Here is a 24,049-nt window from a genome sequence, read left to right as displayed (position 1 = left end):
GGCTAGTCTTGGACACCTGGCCTCAGGTGATCTGCTTGCCTCGGCCTCCCAAAATGCTGTGATTACAGGTGTCAGCCATCATACCTAGCTGTTCTGTCAAATGCCTTTCATGTTTTTACATAATTATGAATATTGATTTGTTGATGTGATGGTTAATTTTGTGTGTCAACTTAACTGGGCTGTGGGGTATCCAGATTGAACGTTACTTCTGGGTGCATCAGTGAGAATGTTTCTGGGGATGTTAGTGTTGGACTCGGTGGCGTCAGTAAAGGAGACAGCCCTCCCCAGCGTGGGTGGATAGCATCCAATCCACTGAGGGCCTGAACAGAGCAAAAGGTCAAGGAAGAGAGGGATTCTTTCCTTTTTGCCTGCCAGCTTTAGCTGGGACATGGGTTTTCTGCTGTGGGCCTGGGACTCCCACCATCTGCTCCCCTGGTTCTCAGGCTTCAGACTTGGACTTCACCACACCACCAACTTTCCTGGCTCTTCAGCTTGTGAACTGTGGATCATGGGACTTCTTGGCTTCTGCAGTTGCATGGACCAGTTCCTCCATATAAACCTGTCTTTCTGTCTGTCTATCTATCTACCTACCTACCTGTCTGTCCGTCTGCCTGCCTGTCTATCTGTCGGTCTCTATCCATGCACACATTCATTGGTTCCATTTCTCCCCAGAACCCTGTTCTGCCAGATCAGTTGCTGTTCAGTCAGATCAACTTGTTATGACTGATGAAATGTTTCCCCTTTTGTTGGGTATTTAGGTTGATGGTTTTTATTTTTGCTTTTTTTTATCAGCTGTTCTCAAATGAATATTTTCACACACAAGATTTTTTTCCTATGATGGAACTATTTATTAAGGCAGCTTTTCAGTGGCCTTGTTCTTGCTCATAGGTAATGTTTTTGTACCTGGCATCCAAGTCTTGTGACCTGCTGTGTTATTCAGGGCTCTCCAGAGAAACAGAATCAGCGGGGTGGGGCCGAGGGGGGTGTTCTGTATGTGGATGTGTGTATCTCCTTCTCTGTCTTGCTCTATTTTTGCCTTAGTTTCTACCTCTAACTTCATCTCTATCTGTCTCTGTTTCTGTCTGTGTTTCTCTCTTCTTTCTTTCTTTCTTTCTTTTTTTTTTTTAGATGAAGTCTTGCTCTGTCACCCAGGCTGGAGTGCAATGGCACGATCTCAGCTCACTGCAACCTTTGCCTCCCAGGTTCAAGCGATTCTCATGCCTTAGCCTCCTGAGTAGCTGGAATTACAGACACTCACCATCCCTGGCTAACTTTTGTATTTTTAATAGAGACGGGTTCCCTGCTTTGGCCAGGTTGATCTCAAACCTGACCTTAAGTGAGCCACCCGCCTCAGCCTCCCAGAGTGCTGGGATTGTAGGCATGAGCCACTGTACCCAGTCTTCTCTCTTGATATATTTTAAGGAATTGGCACACGTGTTTGTGGGACTGGGGAGTCCAAAATCTGCAGGATAGTTGTGTGGACTGGAGATCCAGGGAAGAGTTGCAGTTCAAGTCCAGAGGCAATCTGCGGGGGAATTTCTTCTTCCTCTGGAAGGTCCATCTTTTTCCTATTGGGGCCTCACAGTGCTTGCAGGAAGCCCACCCACATTATGCAGTGTAATCTGCTTCACCCCAAATCTACTGATTTAAATGTTGATCTCATGTAAAAAGTACCCTTACGGAAACATAGAATAATGTTTGACCAAATATCTGGGTATCGTGGCCCAGCCAAATTGACACATACAATTAACCCTCACAGGTGCTTTTTTTTCGGAATGGAGTCTTGCTCCAGGGTCCAGGCTGGAGTGGTGCAGTCTCAGCTCATTGCAGCCTCTGCCTCCCGGGTTCAAGCCATTCTCCTGCCTCAGCCTCCAGTTCAGATGAGACGATAGGAATGTGCCAACACACCCGGCTAACTTTTTATAGTTTTAGTAGAGATAGGGTTTCACCATGTTGGCTAGGCTGGTCTTGAACTCCTGAGCTGAAGTGATCCACCTGCTTGAGCCTCCCGGAGCATTAGAATTAAAAGTGTGAGCCTCCGCACCTGGCCATGTGCCATTACTTCGTAATCTGGGCCTTTGAGGAGATGCTGCTTTTGATGCCACTGAGTGTAGCCCCATGGGTGAGGCTGGTGTGTGAGCCAAGGCAGCCCCCAGCATTGTGATGTGTAAATGCCCAACATAGTGCAGGGTGACTTTCACGTGGCCCGGGCCCTCTGAGGGGAGAGGGCCTCCTGCAGACTCTGGACAGCTCTTCTGGCAGAAAGAGGGATCTTGATTGACCCTTCCACAGAGCAGCCTGGGGAAGGCACAGCAGAGTGATGGGATGGCCTGCTGAGTAATGCTTTGATTTTGATTCTAAGCTTGTGTTCACAGGGAAGGTCAAGGGGGCTGGTGTACAGCAGATGTGTGAGGGGAATGTGCCGAGACCAGGAGAAGCTCACTGTGGATTTCCAAAGCCTCTGGCACAGTCTGCTGCCCTGTTGTCCTTAAGATCCTCTGTTGGTCAAAGTTGGGCTTACTCCTCAGCATAATCTGAGGAGTAATTTTTTATAGAATTTTTTATAGAAATGGGGTCTCAAGGCATTGCCCAGGTTGGTCTTGACTTCCTGGTCTCAAGTGATGCTCCCATGTTGGTCTCCCAGAATACTGGGATTACAGGCACAGGCGTGGGCCACTGGGCCAGGCCCGGACAGGGCTTTAGTGGTCATTAAACTCATTTCTAAGGGAGTCTTGTTTCTCCTGCCTCAGTATTTATCACAAGTATTGGCTTTGCTTTTTGTATTTTTCTTTAAAAGGGATAGTATTTTTATTACAGTCAGGGTTTGTTCTTTTGTTCTTTCTTTTTTCTTTCTTTTTGAGACAGGTCTTGCTCTGTCATCCAGGCTGGAGTGTAGTGGCATGATCACAGTTCACTGCAGCTTGGAACTCGTAGAGTCAAGTGATCTTCCTGCCTCAGCCTCCTGAGTTGCTAGTACTATAGGTGCATGCCGCCACACCTGGCTAATTTTTAATAGAAATGGGGTCTCAAGGCATTGTTCTTGACATCCTGGCCTCAAGTGATCCTCCCATGTTGGCCTCCCAAAGTACTGGGATTGCGGGCATGGGCCACTGGGCCAGGCCCAGACAGGGCTTTTCTTATCGCTTTATATGTGCTCTATGATACCAGTAGGCAAGTAGGCAGGAACATAATTCAGAAAGGACTACAAACATATACGGCGTCTCGCTATTCCACATCTCAGTAGCAGTTAAGGAAATGCAAAGTGAAACAAGGCCTCATATTTTGCCCGTCATATTTGTGGAGACCTTGGGTTCATGCCCTGGTGGAAGGGAAAGATTTTGCTGTCAGTGGCTCCTCAGTTCCAGGCACATCCCATAGCACTCACTCGGTGTCTGTGGGATGAATGAGGCTGCAGGGGTGGTGCCCAAGGGCTGCCCTCGTAGACAGCTGGAAGCAGTTGAGCTGGAGTAGTTGATGGCCATGGGGGAAAGCAGTTTGACAAACTGGCATGAGCTGAAGGATGTTTATCCCACTTGATTTAGCAATCCGAGTGCAAGAAGCTGCCTGGAGGACATACCCTTAACTCAGGGAAAAGTTGCCGCATCTACATACCAAAGTCCTTATTCAGAGAAGCGGAACACTGGAGCTGACCTAAATGTGCAGCCACAGGGAGACAGTTAACAGTGGAAGATTTTGTAGTTTAAGCCTTGACGTCTTAATGTTTAGGATCTCAAAACATCTCAAATTATGTGTTAGAGCATCCAGTGTTATGAAGATGACCTAATGAGTTAATATACATAGATATTTTTTGAGACAGAGTCTTGCTGTGTCACCCAGGCTGGAGTCCAGTGGTACAGTCTCGGCTCACTGCAATCTTTGCCTCCCGGGTTCAAGTGATTCTCTTGCCTCACCCTCCCAAGTAGCTGGGATTACAGGTACTCACTACCACGCCCAGCTAATTTTTGTATTTTTAGTAGAGATGGGTTTCACCATGTTGGCCAGGCTGGTCTTGAACTCCTGACCTCAGGTGATCCACCCGCCTAGGCCTCCCCAAATGCTGGGATTACGGGTGTAAGCTACAGAGCCTGGCCTGTTATTATTACTATTATTTTTATTTTCTTTTTTTGGAGATAAGGTCTTGCTCTGCGGCCCAGGCTGGAGGCAGTGGCATGACCTCGACTCACTGCAGCCTCAACCTTCCAGGCTCAAGAGATCCTCTCACCTCAGCCCCTCCAGTCGCTAGGTCTACAGTGTGCAACACCATACCTGGCTAATTTTTAAATTTTTTTGTAGAGACAGGGCTCTTGTTATGTTGCCCAGGCAGGTTTCGAACTCCTGGGCTCAAGTGATCCTTCTCCCTTGGCCTCCCAAACTACTGGGATTACAAGTGTGAGCCACTGTGTCTGGCCAGCAATCTTTAATGTAATTCATTTTGAGGCGGTGGTCCTTGAGGCTCACTTCCTCTTGGGGCCTGGCTTGACCTTGCACTTGCATATGTTGTGGGGAAGGGTCAAGAATTATCTTAGAAACCAGCAGAACGTTGCACCTGCCCCAAACCAGTGGAGTGGCCGAGAAGGGGCTGGCTGCTTTTGCCACCTTCTCCTGAAAGGGCGCCCCTGACCACCTCTGGTACCTGCCCTGTGGTCCCCAGTGGCCAGGTCAGAGCCTCAGGAGGGCACCTCTTGGCAGATTCCCAAGGCACGGCCAAGTTCACCCAGGACTCTGCCCAGGTTGGGCTTAGTGTTAGGACCCAGGCAGGAGCAACTCTTCTTTTGCCCGCACCCTGCTGTCTGAAAGCCTCATTGTGTTACAGCCATGGTTGAATGATATGTCTTGCAAAATTCTGCTAGGATTATTTCCTCCAGCGTTTCTCTCTCTGTGCCAGATGTCTGGCCAAAAGCTGGAGAGGGCTGAAAGGAGACTTCTACCTGATAAGCGTCTCAAATAGGAGCTGGCAATCCATGCCTGCAGGCCAAATCCGCCCCCAAGCAGTGAATGATTGTTAGATTTTTAAAGAGTTGTGAAGAGACACCAACAAAGAAGAGTATGTCGCAAAGCCTCAAATATGTATCTCTCTGGTCTATTACAGAAATATTTGTTCATTTTAGAGTAGCTCTAAAATAAAGCCAAACTATATAAGTAATGTCACTTGTGGACAGGAGAAAAGACACCCAGCGCACTTGGATTTGGAAGACCTGGGCTCCAGTCCCACAGTCTTGGCTGCTTAGGGCTGATGGCCTTGGACAAGCCACACACTCTTTCTTCTTTTGCCCTTGCTCCCTCTGTCTGCCCATCCCTCTCCCTCCCCTGCCCTCTTTCCATCCTTTCCTAAGTGGGTATGATTATGGTCTGCTTTGGTCTTCTTTATCTGCTGAGATACAAAATGACATTGTAAACCCTAGACTGCAGTTGGCTCTCTGCATCCATGGGTGCTGCATCTGTGGGTTCCACATCTATGGTTTCAACCAACTGCGGATCAAAAATATTACAAAAGAATAAAAAAAAAATAATACAAATAAAAATACAGCTAACAGCTATTTACATAGAATTTGAATTATATTAGGTATCATAAGCAATCTAGAGATGATTTAGAGTACCTATGTGAGAGGATGTGCTTATGCAGATACTACACCATTTTACATCAGGGACTTGAGGCCAGGCAAGGTGGCTTATGCCTGTAATCCTAGCACTTGGGGAGGCTGAGGCAGGAGGATCGTTTGAGGCTATGATTTTGAGACCAGCCTGGCCAACATAGCGAGACTCTGTCTTCACAGAAAACAAAACAAAACAAAAAATTAGCTGGGTATGGTGGCTCATGCCTGGAGTCCAAATTCCTTGGGTGGCTGAGGCAGGAGGGTCGCTGAAGCCCAGGATCTCAAGGTTGCAGTGAACTATGATCGTGCCACTGCACTCCAGCGTGGGCAACAGAGCAAGACCCCGACTCTAAAAAGAAACCAAACCAGAGACTTTAAGCATCCTCAGATTTGCAAGGGGTTTACGGAACGGCGGATACCGATGTAATTCAGATACCGGGGTATGACTGTACAAAAACTACCTCCTGGTATTTATTAACGTTTCTCTATTGCTCAGAGGCAAGTGCTGCGGTGGGTATTTACTCCCAAAAAAACTCAACCACACTGCCTGGCGTTACAAAGATGGTACACATTAGAGTTTTGTACTCTGTGGGTAAGGTGACAATATAGCAGAGTATATGAGCCTGGTTAATAATTGAGCCGACTCCCTTTCTTGGAAGGGACCCAGACATGACTGGTCTGATTCTGTTCCTTTACCCACGAGGGGCTGAGAAGCAGCAAGGCAGAGCAACGCTAGCCTCAGGTCAAGTGGCTGCTGTCATTTTGGAACCTGGAGCAGATGGCACATGATGCATGTGCTGTCCCCTCCCTCAAGCCTCTGTCCTTCCTCTTAAATGGGGAATTGGGCTTCCTCCAGCTCCCTCCTTAAGCCCTGCATCTTCCAGGCAGCCTTCCACGACCTTCCTGGAATGACCTTCCTCCACGATCTGAGCTACCATTTACAGCTTCTTGGAGGATTATTTGATTCGTGTCTCTGCCCCCGACCAAACTGCAAACTCCCTAAGGGCAGGATCAACACTGTTCACTGGTTCTTTTGCCGCCCAGTGCCTGGCATATGTAGTAGATGCTCAATAAACACTGGTTGAGAGAACAAATGCAAGAGGTCTGTATCTGGACTCCACGCTCCGCCTCCCAGGCCCACACCTCCTTCTGTTCTCAGCCGCGCCGTGGCCTGGTTGGTTCTCAGGAGGGCACCATGGATGCCGGCAGATGCTTGTTGGTGAGTCGTGAGGCCTCCAGGCTCTTTGGCCTGTCCTGCAGCTGTGTTCTTTCATCTTAGGCCCCTGGATGGGAACACCTGCCTCTCCCAGATGCACAGCTGGGCTCCGCTGAAGGTGCTGCACAATGACTCCGACATCCTCTTCCCTGTCAGTGGTGTGGGCTCCTACAGCCCAGCAGGTGGGTGTCTCCCGATTACTCCTTTCCTCCAATCAGAGCTTTGGCTACCAGAACCAGCAGGAATATCTGAGTTACCTGGACAGGTAGGAATGGGAGCCAGGAGGCAGGGGGGCTCAGGGTCAGGTGGGGCTCATTGAGATTCAGAAATGAGAGAGGGCTTGGCTTTCTACCTGAACCTGAGTATCCTGAGTTGCTCTGTGTGGAGCGAGTGTTGGGCTGAACCAGCTGGCAAGTCACCAGGGCCCCCAGGTCTGTTTTTCTCCCTCTCCAGTGGCTTGTTGAACTTGGTTGTGTAAAAGCTGACCACAAAGAGGAACCACGATTTTGCCTCTTTGGAGATGCAAGAAGGTAACTGAACCCCTGTCCATAAAGGCCCTGGCACCCTGTGCAGAAAAGCACTTGGGGATTAGGAAGTAGCTTGGTTAGAAGCTGTTTCTTGGTCGGGCGCGGTGGCTTACGCCTGTGATCCCAGCACTTTGTGAAGCCGAGGCGAGTGGATCACTTGAAGTCAGGAGTTTTAGACCAGCCTGGACAACATGGTGAATCCCCATCTCTACTAAAAATACAAAAACTATCTGGCTGTAATGGCAGGTGCCTGTAATCCTAGCTACTCAGGAGGCTGAGGCAGGAGAATTGCTTGAACCCTGGAGGTGGAGGTTGCAGTGAGTCGAGATCATGCCACTGCACTCCACACTGGGCCACAGAGCGAGACTCTGTTTCAAGAAAAAAATTTTTTTCTCTGGTATGGGTAAACGTTTTTCTACCATTCCACATGGTTGAACGCATGCCCGTGTGGTTTGTTATTGTTTTCTTTAGCTAGTGCAGGCCATGGGGAGGACGTGGTTGAGCCCAGCTTGCCCCTGGGGTGCAATGTAATGCAGCTGGCACAGCATCTGGCTCAGAGAAGTGCTCAGTTGCTGTCCCTGCCCTCAGAGCAATGCTGGGTCAGAGAGGACTTGGCCCGACCCACTTAGGTGCTTCCTTGTTTTTCTAGGAAGCCAATGTCCCTTCTCTGGGTCCAGATTTAGGAAATTATGACGGGAGCCCACCAGTCACTCAGGAAGCTGTTGAAATTCTGAACTGGGGTGTAGACTCTTCCTGTCACTTGGCAGGAGCAGAAACCTACTCAAACTAGCTCAAGCACAGAGGAGGGGCGGGGACAGTCACTGGCAGCAGGACAGGGGCCAGTCAGATGCAGTCCCAGCTCTAGAAAGTTGTATAAGCCTGAGTGCATTACTGCACTGAGCATCAGCATTCCCTGCTGTAAAATGAGGCTGAGCGCTTCCTGTCTGTCAGTTGCTGTGTCCTCATCTGCAAAATGGGGATGATAGTGATAAGAGCCAGCATTTGCAAAGCCCATGGAACACTGCACTGCGGCGTGGCTGACCCTGATGAACTCATCTGCTCTTGACCACAGCCCTGTGAGAGTGGGGGATGTGATTATGTCAGCTCCCTCTGAGGTCAACAGTGAAGGTGCCCTGAGTTAATATGGGGAAAGTGCCAGGCACATGCCAAGGCCCCTGGTGAGAGCTCCATGGCCCGGGAGCTAGGGTGTTGGCATGGCGGGGGCTTTCTCGACGGGGTGCTGCCATCTTTCTCATGTGGCCTCCCTCTGCTTCCTGATGGAGGTTTGCCCATCTCCTCTTATCTTAGTCCATCTTATTTTTTTGTTCTTATTTTTTTTTAATTTTTAATTTTTTGAGACTAAGTTTTGCTCTTGTTGCCCAGGCTGGAGTGCAATGGTGTGATCTTGGCTCACCACAACTTTCACCTCCTGGGTTCAATTGATTCTCCTGTTTCAGCCTCCCAAGTAGCTGGGATCATAGGCATGTGCTGCCATGCCCAGCTAATTTTGTATTTTTAGTAGAGACAGGGTTTCTCCATGTTGGTCAGACTGGTCTTGAAATCCCAACCTCAGGTGATCCACCTGCCTCGGCCTCCCAAAGTGCTGGAATTACAGGCATGAGCCACTGTTCCTGGCGGCGGCGGCGATGGCAACGGCGGCGGCGGCTGCTGCTGCTTCTTCTTGTTCTTCTTGTTCTTGTTCTTCTTGTTTTTGTTCTTCTTCTTCTTCTTCTTCTTCTTCTTCTTCTTCTTCTTCTTCTTCTTCTTCTTCTTCTTCTTCTTCCTCCTCTTCTTCCTCTTCTTCCTCTTCTTCCTCTCCTTCTTCTTCCTCTTCCTCCTCTTCTTCTTCTTCCTCTTCTTCCTGTCCTTCTTCTTCCTCTTCCTCCTCCTCTTCTTCTTCTTTCTTTCTTCTTTCTTCTTCTTTTTCTTCTTCTTCTTCCTCCTCCTCTTCTTATTCTTCTTTCTTCTTTCTTCTTCTTCTTCTCTCCATTTTTTTTTTTTTTTTTTGAGATGGAGTCTCACTCTGTTGCCCAGGCTGGAGTGCAGTGGCATGATCTTGGCTCACTGCAACCTCTGCCTTCTGGGTTTAAGCGATTCTCTTGCCTCAGCTTTTGGAGTAGCTGGGACTACAGACATGTGCCACCAGGCCTGGCTAAATTTTTTTGTATTTTTAGTAGAGATGTGGGTTTCACCATGTTGGCCAGGCTGGTCTCGAACTCCTGACCTCAGGTGATCTGCCCTCCTCGGCCTCCCAAAGTGCTGAGATTACAGGCGTGAGCCACTGCGCCTGACCTTTTCTAGTCCATCTTTGCTCCCTGTTCATTCTCACACCCTTCTTGGCACATACCATTGCCTCAGTCACATGACCTCCCATACCAACTGGACTTTCTCACTGGGTTTCAGTTGAGGTCCCCTAAAAGTGACAGTCTGATAGGCCTAGCTCATGTCTGCAGGCCAGGCCACAGAAGTCCTGCATCTCTAGACCATTCTTGCTCCAAATAGCCAAAGATTAGGGGGATGGTGACCATGCTGTTGCCTGTTTAGCAGCAGTGTAGATGCAGGCAAGTGATTTGAGGAGGGGCAGGGGCTGGGAGAGAGCAGGTGGTCCCAGGGTGTGTCTAGGACCCCTGGGGAGTGTTGAATGTGTGCCTTTGTCTCATGAATCAATTTCCTGCTCACCTTATTCTGTTTGCCACTGAGGGCGCCTTGTAGTGGGCTCCTGAGTTATTGCAGGGCGTGAGGTGCTTGCAGTGAGTGGTCTGATTGTTTCAACAGCTCCTTTGCATCTTAGCCGAGCCCCCTGAACCATCAGACATCTGGGCCACCTTTTTCATGCATGTTGGGCTTTGGTCTTAGAGAACCGAGAGCTCTTCCTCTCACTCTGGGCTTTCTCTAGCAAGCGTCTCTAGGGAAAGTAGCTCTCCATCAGCCTCTTGAGTCCTTGCAGATTTCCTGTGGTCCCACATCCGGCTGTCAGCTCGTAGACTCCGCTCCATCTCCTCACTGCTGATGGGACCTGAGCTCCAGCTGATGTCAATTGCGCTCTCTAGAGATGATGTGTGCAGGCGTCAGCCAGCATTTCCATTCACTGCAGTAATGAAGCTGTCAGGGGGCTTGCGAGCTGGGATAGCCCGGGGGCTATGTGCAGGGGCAGGACATGGCATAGGAAGGAACATTATTCCAGGGCTGTGTTAGGATGTTGGACTGAGATTCAAGGGAGTGGGTGGCCTGATTGGAACACCAGGTTGCATCAAGCCCCTTCTGTCCTGATGCCCCATTTCCATGGGAGGTGTGGGGCTGGGTGATGCTAAGACTGCCTGCCTGCCCAGGTGGCCGCTGCCAGCATTTCTCCTGAAACTCCATTCCTTTTGCTCTGTTTCTGCCTCTTGTCCCTTCTGAGGGACATCTTCCTCCCTTAGCAACATTCTGACATTCCCTCTCCTTCTGGAGCCACTTTGTCTTTTAAGGGAGACTTCCCACATGGAGGGCTCCTTGCCTTAGGAGACTTTGTCATCTTTGAATGTGCAGGTACCTTTGCAGTCACTGCCAGGGGGGATAGTTAGAGAAGGCGAAGGGAGGGTGATGGACAAGGAATGGAGGCACTGGCTAGAAGGAGAGGATGCTTTCTCTAGCTGAGTCTTGGGAGGGAGAAAGGAGTGAAGAAGTGGGAGCCCTGAAAGGAATTCTCCTGAATCTTGGAAGAGACAGCTTTGTGGTTTAGGGAGGCACTTTGGAATTGCTTTTCTTGGGTGACAGAACCATTCATAGAAGGGTACAGCAGCCCAGGTTGCAACAGGAGACCCCAGATGAGCAGATGAGGATTGGGGACCATGCATGGTTCCTCTGGGAGTACGTGGTGTCTACATCTGAGCAAAGCAAACTGACCAACATCGCTTTACAGCTGCAAGGGAAGGAGGGCTACCCACGTTTCTTTCGAGTGGAATTAGTAAACGGGTGAAAAATCACCTATCACTACAAGGTGATGTGACTGCTCGTCTCTTCGTTGAGGGTCCTGTATTTAGTGTTGGATTTTAGGAAATGCGTAATTTCCAAGGTCTTTCTTAGGTTCCTTTGAAACCTCAGGTCCTCAAACCCTTTTTTCCCCATTGAGTCTAAAGTTCTGTTTCTCCTTGTCCTCACGTTGGATCTTGGGAGTTGCTTGTTGAGGTTGAGGAGGGACTGTGGTAGCGCTGCCTTGATCTGATGTGATTGGTTTTAGCACTTAGCTCTTAGTGGGCAGTTTTACTGTTTTGATCGTCAGTGTTGCGGTGGCTGGCCGGACACTGCCGTGACTGTGCTTCCCACTCAGCTTATACTGGTCGCATGCTGCTTGGGGTTCCTGGTCTTCTTAATTCAAGTATCCTGCTGGATGCGGGGCCCAGCTCTGCCATTGGATGGACCAGGGTTCAAACTTTTGCAGTCATTAGTTCTGTGATCTTGCATAAGCTGCTTAAATCTTCGAGGTTCATTTCCTCATCTGTAAAATTAGATAATGGTATCTGTCTTTGGGGCCTTGAGGATGAGACTTTCTATGATGTGTGCACCCAGAACGTCAGGCCTACAAGTGGGAGCCAGTCGTGGGTGTGCATTGTGAAGGGGCCTGTGGTCAATCACCTGGGTCCGCATGGGTGTCGTGTCTGGAATACTGGGTGGATCCCTGCCTTTGCCCTAGCCGTGGATTTCCACTGTGCATGTTGGAGTCCCTGTCTTTGCCTCGGGGAATGGTCTGACTCTGGATGAGTTAGATTAGCAAGGATGAGAAAGAACTCAGGACACCTGCTATAGAAGGCCTCTTAGATGGTTCGGAGGCTTTGAACCATGGGGCGGTGGACATGACTTGTGAGCAAAGAGAGGGAGGTAGTTTCACGGCACTGAGAGGTCTTGGATCCTCTAGCTCTGTGATGGCATGGAGGGTGGGTGCCATGCCCTTGTGAGCTTGTAGCCTAGTATGACTTAAGATGGGATCCATTGGTATGCACAGCAGGGTATCCCAGTAAAGCTTTCTAGAAGGCAATTAGAGATGTGGGACTGGGATTCAAGACAGGTCCTGGCCAGAGGTGAGGGCTTGAGTGTTGTCATCTTCACAGAGTGAGAGCTGTAGTCATGACCTTGCCAGATTGGCTGGGGGTTACAGAGGGCCATAGGGCCATGATTCAGGGCCACCTTCACTCAGGAATCAGAGAAAAGATGGTGGGGAGGAGGGCGGAAGATTAGTGTTAGGAAGGCTGAGAGAGGGGAGTACCAAGTAGGAGGGGTTGGTGGGGTGGGGGACTGAGGGAGGGGTTCCTTGGGCAATTCCAGTTGACCAGGTGGGAGGATGAATGCCAGAGATAGCCAGGATCCATTATGGAGTGAGTCGATGCCACCTTTACTGAGAGTTCTCATTGAGTTTTATGTGCATTAAGATTTAACATTTGGAAGTCTGAGGTGGGAGGATAGCTTGAGACCAGGAGCTTGAGACTGGCCTGGGCAACATAGTGAGACCCTGTATCTAAAATAACAATTAAAGGCTGGGCGCGGTGGCTCAAGCCTGTAATCCCAGCACTTTGGGAGGCCGAGGCGGGTGGATCACGAGGTCGAGAGATCGAGACCATCCTGGTCAACATTGTGAAACCCCGTCTCTATTAATACAAAAAAATTAGCTGGGCACGGTGGCGCGTGCCTGTAATCCCAGCTACTCAGGAGGCTGAGGCAGGAGAATTGCCTGAACCCAGGAGGCGGAGGTTGCGGTGAGCCGAGATCGCGCCATTGCACTCCAGCCTGGGTAACAAGAGCGAGACTCCGTCTCAAAAAAAAAAAAAAAAAAAAAAAAAAAAAAAAAAAAAAAAAAATTAAAATTAAAATTAAAAAATTAGCCAGGCATGAGGGTTCATGCTTGTAGTCTTAGCTACTCAAGGGGGTAAAGTGGGAGGATCTCTTGAGCCCAGGAGTTAGAGGCTGCAGTGAGCTATAATTGTGCCACTATACTCCAGCCTGGGTGACAGCAAAACCCTGCCTCTAAGAAAAGGGGGAGGTGAAGTAGACTTGAACTTTTTGTGAATTTGGAGTCAGCACAATAACTTGATGCAGACAGCAAGGTAGAAAAAAAGGCTTAAAAATTTTTTTCTTTTTCCTGGTAAGTTTCCTTGAAGTTCAGCCCTTAAAGAGCTGGGGGTGTTTGGGGGGCCATGAGTAAGCCAGGCAAAGACGCAAGGCATGGCGTGGAGGATGGATGTGGAAGGAATTGAGACATGCTCTCTCCATTGCCATCTTCCTTGTCCCTGACGCAGCAGCGCTGGTTCCGTAGGGGGCATTCACTATTAAGAAATTTCTTTTATTTTTTATTTTTGAGACAGAGTTTCGCTCTGTCACCCAGGCTAGAGTGCAGTGATGCAATCTCGGCTCACTGCAACCTCCACCTCCTGGGTTCAAGCAATTCTCCTACCTCAGCCTCCCAAGTAGCTGGGATTACAGGCATGCGCTACCTCACCCAGCTAATTCTTGTATTTTTAGTAGAGACAGGGTTTCGCCATGTTAGCCAGGCTGGTCTTGAACTCCTGACCTCAAGTGATCCACCTTCCTCATCTCCAGAAGTGCTGGGATTACAGGCATGAGCCACTGCCCAGCCCAAGAAGTTTCTTGAATAAGCAAGGCTTCTCCTGGGTGATACTGGCCTTAATGTCACCGTGCAGCCCGAGGCTCATGGATTTGCATGTTTTCCTGAAAGGAAACTGGAACAGCAGCAGATACATTTGTGAAAATTGTTCATATCCCTAGCCTGTCAGTTCCAGAGACTTCTTACGGCCCCACTTCTTGTGAATGCCTTTCCTAAATGCACTTAATGCAGGGAAAAGTGGCTTTTTTAGAAAGCCGCAGACTTTGTCAGAAATTAGACCATGCTGCCCCCTGGTATCTGACTTGAGGCACTACATGCAGGAGCAGTTTTGTCTAACAGCAAGCTGATTTATTTTACCCTGATACTGACGTTGGTTCTGAATATGGACATCATGCGTAATTCTAGGTGGCTCAAGGCCAAAATGTCACAGTCCAGGAATAGTTGATCACATCTTTAATCCCAGCACTTTGGGAGGGCAAGGTGGAGGATTTCTTTAGCTTAGGAGTTTCAGACTAGCCTGGGCAGCATGGTGGGACCCCCATCTGTACAAAAAAAGAAAAAATAAACTAGCTGGTTGTGTTGGCATGCACCTGTAGTCCCCGGTACTTGAGAGGCTGAGGTGGGAGGACCCCTTGAGCTTGAGAGTTTGAAGCTGCAGTGAACCTTGATCACACCACTGTACTCCAGCCTGGATGACAGAGCAAAACATTGTCTCAAAAAAAAGTCACAGGTTAAGGGGTAGTATAGGGCTTTCTTTTCTCTTCTTTCTTTTCTTTTTCTTTTTTGAGATGGAGTCTTGTACTGTCACCTGGGCTGGAATGCAGTGGCACGATATCAGCTCACTGCAATTTCTGCCTCCCAGGTTCACGCGATTCTCCTGCGTCAGCCTCCTGAGTAGCTGGGATTACAAGTGCCTGCCACCATGCCTGGCTAATTTTTGTATTTTTAGTACAGATGGGGTTTCACTGTGTTGGCCAGGCTGATCTCAAACACCTGACCTCATGGTCCGCCCTCCTCAGCCTCCCAAAGTGCTGGGATTACAGTGAGCCACTGTGCCCAGCCTTTTTTATTTTTATTTTTGACAGAGTTTCACCCTCATTGCTCAGGCTGGAGTCTGGAGTACAATGGCGTGATCTTGGCTCACTGCATCCTCTGCATCCAGGGTTCAACCGATTCTCCTGCCTCAGCCTCCTGAGTAGCTGCGATTATAGATGTGCACCAACATTTCCGACTAATTTTTGTATTTTTAGTAGAGACGGGGTTTCAACATGTTGGCCAAGCTGGTCTTGAACTCCTGACCTCAGGTGATCTACCTGCCTTGACCTCCTAAAGTGCTGGGATTGCAGGAGTGAGCCACCATGCCCAGCCAAATATAGGGCTTTCTATTTCTGCAGTGACTGATGCCAAGACTGAGATGATCTCTGAACAACAGGAAACAGCTGATTAAAATCCAGCGCGCAGGCGAGATGGAGAAAGCTGTCTTAGTCAACCGATGTAGCAGATGAGCCAATGTCTGCATTGTGTCTTTGTCTTATGGAGAACATGGAATGAGAAAAGTGACCTTCTTTCTTTGATTGCTCTCTCCGCACAGATGCCCCCCTCGGTAGCCTGGAGAACGGGACAGGACTAGAGGACCATGTTCTCCCGGATTCTGGACTTCGGTACAGGTTAATATTAAGAAACCCAGTTGCCTTTGGCATTGAAATGTCCTATGCAGAGCTGTGCATTTTATTCTTTTTTAAAGATAGGAGTGCATCTTCTAGGATTAAAGGACAAGGGCTTACTTCACATTTATGTTCAGATTTAGTCTTTTTTTTTTTTTTTTTGAGATGGAGTTCTGTTCTGTTGCCCAGGAGAGGCACAATCTTGGCTCACTGCGCCCTCCGCCTCCTGAGTTCAAGCAATTCTCTTGCCTCAACCTCCTGAGTAGCTGGAATCACAGGCACACACCATCACACCTGGCTAATTTTTTTGTATTTTTAGTAGAGATGGGGTTTCACCATGTTGGCCAGGCTGGTCTTGAACTTCTGACCTCATGTGATCCACCCGCCTTGGCCTCCCAAAGCAGTGAGATTACAGGTGTGAGCCACCACGCCCGGCCTGGTCACAACATTTTTGTCAGTTGATTAATACATAACCTGGTTTTATGTCTGTTCCTGTTTAAAGACACCTTGTTTAATGTATACGGTTGATTCATTAACATTGAACTCACTGCCATCAGCATTGTAACCCATGCCTGAATGAAGCATCTCTAACTCACAGATTATCTCCATGTGGTACATCACAGCCTTCCTGTGCTTAGGAACGCTAGGCAGTGCCACTTCAGCATTGTTGCTTGGGGACATTTTAAACAACAAAATCACCAATGAAAGTGAAAAACAAGGCCAGGCGTGGTGGCTCATGCCTGTAATCTCAGCCCTTTGGGAGGCTGAGGTGGGTGGATCACCTGAGGTGATAGCAGCCTGACCAACATGGTGAAACCCCATCTCTATTACAAATACAAAAATTAGCCAGGAGTGGTGGCATGGGCCTGTAATCCCAGCTATTTGGGAGGCTGAGGCAGGAGAATTGCTTGAACCTGGGAGGTAGAGGTTGCAGTGAGCTGAGATTGTGCAAAAAAAAAAAAAAAAAGAAAAGTGAAAAAAAATGCAGAAAAAATGGCAGTAAATAGACTGCAAAGAGAATGCTTGTTTAAGGTGTAAGATCCGAGGTCCTAGCTGTTCGACTTCAGCTGGGAGCATGCACGTTAGGGACTGGAATTACTGGCCTCTGCACATGTTCATGAATGATTGTGACAGCATTTTGAGTATTGACTCTGGGATTACAAATACATTTCAGTGAGTAGATGATTTTCCCCATACGGAATCTTCAGATAATGAGGTCCGACTAATTTCCAATGACTGCTTCTGTCCTAGAACTTCTAGTAGAGGTACTGGAGTAAACTGACCTCTGCAAGTTTTTGGAATGGTGAGGTTGTGTACTTTCAGGGGCTGAGTATAACTTCCTCCCGCCTGCTTTTTCCTAGTGTGGAAGCTAGCTCTCCAGGCCAAGGAAGTCCTCTGAGCAGCCTGTTACCTTCTGCCTCAGTGCCGGAGTCCATGACGATTAGTAAGTACTTTCTCGGCCACCTCCACCAACTCTGGCATGACTTCTGGCCCATGCCTCATGGCAGTGCCTTTGGGCTTGTAGCCATGTGACTGTGGTTAAAGTCAGGTGTGTATGTCCCTGGCTGTAGACTGGAGGTGTGGTGTGTGCTTGTGGGTTTCCACAACCATGGCTAGCGCACTGTGCTTGGGCCTATGTGTGTGCTAAATAGCATGCTTTGGGGTGAAGCAGCATTGCCATAGAATTCTGTGGTTCCAGGTTTCAGGGTTTGCCTCCCGTACGCAGTTAGCTACAGAGGATCTGTTCTAGTTGGATTTCCTTTGTAACTCTGGAGAACTCATTTTTGTACCTTGGAGAGAAGAATGTGTCTCTCCAAGATGATTAAATGTTGCTAATGATCAGGGTTTAACTGTTTTCAACTTTACCACCTAGAAAACGTATTAGAAATATAGCAGGGAAGACGCGGTTTGAATGGCTTTGCATAACAAAGAATAAACCAACTATTATGTAAACCAATGGGTGCTCCTCGTATCCCACCCATATCTTGGGCCAGCATTTGTCCCATGGCCTCCCCTGGCTGCAGAGGGGGCAGTTGTTCCCAATTTAAAAAAAAATAGTTTTTGTTGCTAGGGAAGGAAGAAGGAGTTTGGGAGACACCCAGCATTCTCTGATTCAAGGGTGAAGCAGGAAGTGAGTAGACACCGTTATATAAACCGACAGTTGGTTTAATCTTTGTATACAAAACCATTCAGATCTACTCTTCTTGAAGTTCTTGTGGTTTAGAGATACATGATGGAAATTTATCTCTACCCAGTGGTAGGCAGGCTGGGGCCGGCATGTGGCTCCATGGTGATCAGAGACTGGGACTCCTCCTGTCTTGCCTCGTAGACCAACATAGTCATTTTAGCTCCAGCCATTTCATTCTCATTCCAGGTGTGAGGAAAGAGGAGAGGGCAAAGGAGAGACTTCCTCTGTTTCTACATATAGGATTCCAGGGCTTGAGCTTGGATAGGGGAAAAATGGCAATGTGTTTCATTTAGCTCTGAGTGAAACGTATTTTCTTCAATTATGACCATTGTTTTTTTTAAATTTTGAGATGGAGTCTTGCTCTGTCACCCAGGCTGGAGTGTGAGTGCAGTGGTGCAATCTTGGCTCACTGCAACCTCCGCCTCCCAGGTGTAAGCCATTCTCTGCCTCAGCCTCCCGAGTACTGGGGATTACAGGCGCATGCCACTACGTCACAGCTAATTTTTGTATTTTAATGGTGAGACAGTGTTTCACCATTTTGGCCAGGCTGGTGTTAAACTCCTGACCTCGTGATCCACCCGCCTTGGCCTCCCAAAGTGCTGGGATTACAGTTGTGAGCCACTGTGCCTGACCCTCAGTTATGACCATTCTGTTGTGATATAATTGGTTTGCTTTGTGATATTGTATGTTTTATATATTTTAATACATTTTCCTGAAAAGGAGCCCGTGGTCATTCCTAGACTGCAGAATGGGCTCTTGGTACAAAAACGATGGCAGCCCCCATCTTCACTAGAAGGTGCTCACGGTATTCCACTCATGTCTTGGGCCAGCATTCATCTCATGGCCCCCTTTGGCTGCAGAGGGGGCAGTTGTTCCCGATAAAAAGGAAATTAGTTTTTGTTGCTAAGGAAGAAGGAGTTTGGGAGGTACCCAGCATTCTCTGATTCAAGAGTGAAGCAGGAAGTGAGCAGACACTATGAGGCTGCTGCGTGGGAATGGCTGGCCGCACTTTTTATATAATGAGCGTGTGTGGTTTACCGTGGTGCTCCTCAGCCCTGAACTTGGCTGAGCGGGTGTTAATAGCTCATTCGGTCCGTGGGACACAGGGTGGGTGAGTATGTAGCTGGCTGCTTTTCCCTTGTCTTTTGTTTACCACAGCATGTTTACTTACCCTATAGTTTACTTTATTATTCATTTTATTTATTTTTTTTTTGTAGAGGTAAGTCTCACTATGTTGCCCAGGCTGGTCTTGAACTCCTGGGCTCAAGTGATCCACCAGCCTTAGCTTCCCAAAGGCTGGGATGCCAGGCGTGAGTCACCGCGCCTGGTCTGCTATAGTTTACTTTTAATGATAGACTTAAACAAACTTGAATGCCTTTATTTTTTGAAAAAGGAAACTTTATCTCATTACTGCAAATTGAGAACCAGTATGAGTTGACTGAAATAGCTGGTCACTGTAAAATGAAGAGAATGGAAGGAAACTCTTACTAAGTGTGCCTGGCTGTGGTTGCCTGTCGTGGGTTCTGACTGAGACCCGCTTTCATTGTTCATAAGAGGGTCAGGTGCTGCTTCTTTTTGGCCACAGCCTATGGCAAGTATCTCAGTCTTCAAACTTCCGGGAAGCTCTGTAGTCACCAGAAAGACCAGAAGTGGTATGATCAGCAGTGCGGGAAAGCCCATTCGGGTGCAGCCCCTGTGCTCAGCCCTTTCAGAAGTGCTTCTCCGAAAGGGAATTGTGCTGGAAAAGTAGGGCTTAAGACAAAACAGCCAAATCCTGCCATCAGGCCATGCTTTATGGACCCACTGGCCAAGAAATAACAGCTTCTGTACCCAGTGATGACTGCTTGACTTCAGTTGAGGAAAACAATGAACTTCTGTAGCCAAGCGTGGTGGCACATGCCTGTAGTCTCAGCTACTCAGGAGGCCAAGGCAAGAGAATCGCTTGAACCCAGGAGGCGGAGGTTGCAGTGAGACGAGAGGGCGCCACTGCACTCCAGCCTGGGCACCAGAGTAAGACTCTGTCTCAAAAAAAAAAAAAAGTTAAAATAAAAATTTAGGGGAAAAACAAATTTAGGGATAAAAACCCCAATAAAGTTCTGATTGCTGGATTTGGTCGCAAAGATTGTGCTGTTGGTGACATCCCTGGGGTCCCCTTTAAGGTTGTCAGAGTAGTCAGTGTCTCTCCCTTGGGCCAAGGCAAGAAGGAAAGACCAAGATGATACATTTTGGTGGTGAGAAAACACAGTAGAAATAAATTTTCATAAGCCAAAGAGAAAAAAGAGAGGGGTCAGCGAGTCTCATTAGAAAGGTGTTGAGGGGCTGGGTGTGGTGGCACATGCCTGTAATTCCAGCACTTTGGGAAGCCAAGGTGGGCAAATCACAAGGTCATGAGTTCAAGACCAGCCTGACCAACATGGTGAACCCCCCGTCTCTACTAAAAATACAAAAATTAGCTGGGTGTGGTGGCGTGCACCTGTAATCCCAGCTACTCAGGAGGCTGAGGCAGGAGAATCACTTGAACCAGGGAGGTGGGGGTTGCAGTGAGCCGAGATCATGCCACTGCACTCCAGCCTGGGTGACAGAGTGAGACTCTGTCTCCAAAAAAAAAAAATAAATAAAATAGTGTTGAGGATATCCTGATGCTGAACTGGAAGTAATGGAATGGACTGTAGATGAGAAAAAGAAGCCACCTTGTGACTTGCTGGGATCTAACGCCTCATCACCTTTCCAGCACCTACAATTCTGTCTCTGTGCGGGCTGCACCTTGGTGTAGATGGACAAGACTTTACTCTGGCTGTGAGGCACAGCTGTTGTAGACACTGTGTTTTTGACTTATGGGCATTTTTTTTTAAAGGACAGCAGTTCCTGAGATCACACCTTCCAGCCTTCATCTCTGTAGGCACCCTATGTAGGGCTGCAGGCATCCCTATGTGCCCCAGCAAGTGTCTGACATTCTGTTTCCCAAGAGTTCCTGTGGCTGGGGGTGAGGTCCCAGCATCTCAGATACACGGTTTGCTTTGTCAGCTGCTTCTCAGGCCCCCATAGAGCATGGTGTCTGGGTCTCCCTTAGCCGCTTTCTGTCTTTGAGGAAGTCTCTGGCCCTGCCTGTGTATTTTTGCTGATTACATGCCCTTAAACACACTCCAGTTTAGCCAGTGACTGAGGCATAGATTGTTTTCCTTGTTTTGACTCATACAATTTTTTAGAAACTAAATCATTTTATTATTTGGCATCTTGAGCAAGTTTGGGACATATCCAGAGGTTACATCTTGAATCTCTGAAGAAAAAAATGTCACCATGTCTGCGTTTGACCCTTGACACTTGGAAGAGACGTGGTCTGTGGTTAGGATTGTGTGTGGGTGGCTGGGGTGGGGGTTGGGAGGGTTCTGTTTTCTGTGGTGCCTGTACCTTTAGGAAGTCTTCAAGGACAGTGCTGTTGTCTACCCTGGGTGTCATCTAGCACAGATGAGGGGTCAGGAATCCTAGAAATTTTGAGGAAGGTGGTTTTAAATTGCATTCCCCCATCCTGCCATCACCTCCTGTGTCACATGCAAGAGGAGTAGGAAGAGTGGGTCCGTCTGGGTGTCCAGGGTGTTTGCTTGGGCTACCTAACAAGGGGCCACAGATAGGGTGGCTTCAACAGCAAAAACTTATTTTCTCCGCCCGGCATGGTGGCTCCTGCCTGTAATCCTAGCACTTTGGGAGGCTGAGGTGGGTTGATCACTTGAGGTCAGTAGTTCAAAACCAGCCTGGCGAACATGAAACCCCGTCTCTACTCAAAATAGAAAAAATTAGCGGAGCAGGGTGGTGGGCACCTGTGATCCTGGTACTCAGGAGGTGTAGGCAGGAGAATTGCTTGAACCTAGGAGACAGAGGCTGCAGTGAGCTGAGATTGTACCACTACACTCCAGCCTGGGCGACAGAGCAAGACTCTGTCTCAAAAATGAAAACAAAAACAAAAACTTATTTTCTCACAGTTTTGGAGGCTGAAAGGCCAAGATCGAGGTGCCAGCAGGGCTGATTTCTGGTGAGGCGTCTTTCCTTGGCTTGCAGACGGCTGGCTGCCTTCTCTCTCTGTCCTTATGTGGCCTTTTCTCTGCAGGCACATCCTGGTGTCCCTTCTCTCTTCTTTTTTTGAGACAGAGTCTTGCTCTGTCCCCCAGGCTGCAGTGCAATGGTATAGTCTCAGCTCACTGCAACCTCCGCTTCTGGGGTTCAAGCGATTGATTCTCCTGCCTCACCCTCCCGAGTAACTAGTATTACAGATGTGTACTACCATGCCTGACTAGTTTTTTTGTATTTTTAGTAGAGACTGGTTTTGGCCATGTTGGCCAGGCTGGTCTTGAACTCCTGACCTCAGGTGTTCTGCCCACCTCGGCCTCCCAAAGTGCTGGGATTATAGGTGTGAGCCACCGTGCCTGACCTCCCTTCTCTTATAAGGACCCTGGTCCTGTGGGATCAGAGCCCCACCCTTATGACCTTATTAACCTTAATTACCTCATTAAGACGTTGTCGCCATATAAACTCGGATTGGGAGTTAGCGCTTCACCTTGTACATTTGAGAAGGGATGCAATTCAATCCATAGCATGAGTTGTCCCAGGAGTGTTTTGCAAACACCATCCCAGTTCAGATGAAGCATCCCATCCCAGTTCAGATGAAGCATCCCATCCCAGTTCAGATGAAGCATCCCATCCCACTTCAGATGAAGCATCCCATCCCAGCATGTGAAGCACCTGAGATTCTACTCTAGAGCAGTCACTTGACTCTTGCAAACTCCGCAGGAACTTGGCAAAGAAACTCATCAGCTCTGCCCCCAAAGCAGCAAATGCTTCACTTACATCCTGCCAAGCGGCTTCTGTGGCTTCATGTAATAATCCACGCAGGTGGCCGCCTCTGTACTGTAATTGAGCTAGAGCTAGGTTATTTAATCCTCAGTGCTTGGGGATAATTGTGAAGTCTTCTGCCCAGCAACCTTCCCCTCTCAGGTGTGTCTGAAATTGCAAATGGTGTTTTGTCCTGAGGCATTCAGAGGGGGTGTATTCTTGTGGTTATTTACTACTGAAGAGAAGATGGTGTGTTCAGACCCACATGATTACTCTCCTGCAAGGCCCTCTGGGACTTCAAAAACACAGAAGCCTGTTATGAAAAAGTTAATTATTTAGCAAAGCAGTAAAGACAGTTTGGAGCAAACTAAAGCACCCATAATTCTGCCACAGGGATACCTTGCATTTCTGCAGGTAGGTTCCCAGTTCTTGTTTTGGGCACATGGAATGGTACCTGGTTGGAGTTGCAGCTGTGCCTGTTGCTGTAGGGAGGCACTGTGCTGTCAGGGTCGGGAGGGCACACTCCGAAGCTCAGCTGCCTGGACTCAGGTTCCAGCTCAGTGGCTCCAACCTTCTTCATGCCCATGTCCTTATCAAGACATAGGGACAGGATCAACACCCCGCTCATGGGCGATCATCAAGATAACTGTAATGTGCTTAGAACAGCATTGGGATCAGAGTTAAGAGTCAATGAATACGCTGGGTTCGGTGGCACACGCCTGTAATCCCAGCACTTTGGGAGGCTGAGGTGGGCAGACCACTTGAGGGCAGGAGTTTGGGACTAGCCAGGCCAACATAGTGAGACTTTGTCTCTGTAAAAAAATAAAAAAAAATTACCTGGATGTGGTGGTGTGTACCTGTATTCCCAGCTAATTGGGTGACTGAGGCAGGAGGATTGTTTGAGTCCAGGAGGTCAAGACTGCCGTGAGGTATGATTACATCACTGCACTTCAGCCTGGGCTTCACGGCTGGACCCTGTCTGAAAAAGAAAAGAAAAGGAAAGGAAAGAAAAGGAAAGAAAGAAAGAAAAGAAAGAAAGAAACTCCCCAGGGCAGTGAGTGTCTTCTTCCCCACTGGGCCCTTTCAGCCCTTCTCTGAGGTTACCCTCATGGCCAGTGGCTTTCCTTTTCTGCCTCCTCTTCTGTCAGCAGTTACCACCAATTCCTGACAAACCCTCAGACCAAACTTCTGGAATGCGATTGGCTTGTTAAGAAAACAGCAGGTCTGAGGAGAGTGGCATTTCATTTGTTTTTGGAGGCCCTATATTCTTTATCCACTCTTCTCTTTTCTTTTGATGGAGTCTCCCTCTGTTACCCAGCCTGGAATGCACTGGTGTAATCTCAGCTCACTGCAACCTCCACCTCCCAGGTTCAAGTGATTGGCCTGCCTCATCCTCCCGAATAGCTGGGATTACAGGTTCCTGCTACCATGCCTGGCTAAT

General features: G+C 48.4%; 1 protein-coding gene across 2 annotated transcripts in view; it reads left to right on the top strand.

Annotated features, from left to right (window-relative positions):
- SNX29 (sorting nexin 29) overlaps positions 1 to 24,049 on the top strand; it is a 596,058-nt gene that overhangs the window by 80,220 nt on the left and 491,789 nt on the right. For both annotated transcript variants that reach the window (XM_064362489.1, XM_064362490.1), the window contains 3 exons: positions 6,874 to 6,992; positions 15,524 to 15,599; positions 16,958 to 17,040. In XM_064362489.1, coding sequence (XP_064218559.1) covers positions 6,874 to 6,992; positions 15,524 to 15,599; positions 16,958 to 17,040 — 278 coding nt within the window. The remainder of the gene's footprint in view (positions 1 to 6,873; positions 6,993 to 15,523; positions 15,600 to 16,957; positions 17,041 to 24,049) is intronic.

Source organism: Aotus nancymaae, unplaced genomic scaffold (genome assembly GCF_030222135.1).
Source record: "Aotus nancymaae isolate 86718 unplaced genomic scaffold, 86718_ANA_hifiasm-v0.15.2.pri h1tg000049l, whole genome shotgun sequence".
In the NCBI taxonomy this organism is placed as follows: Eukaryota; Metazoa; Chordata; class Mammalia; order Primates; family Aotidae; genus Aotus; species Aotus nancymaae.
Note: the sequence above shows the minus strand (reverse complement) of the source record. Positions and strands in the feature narration are given on the sequence as shown.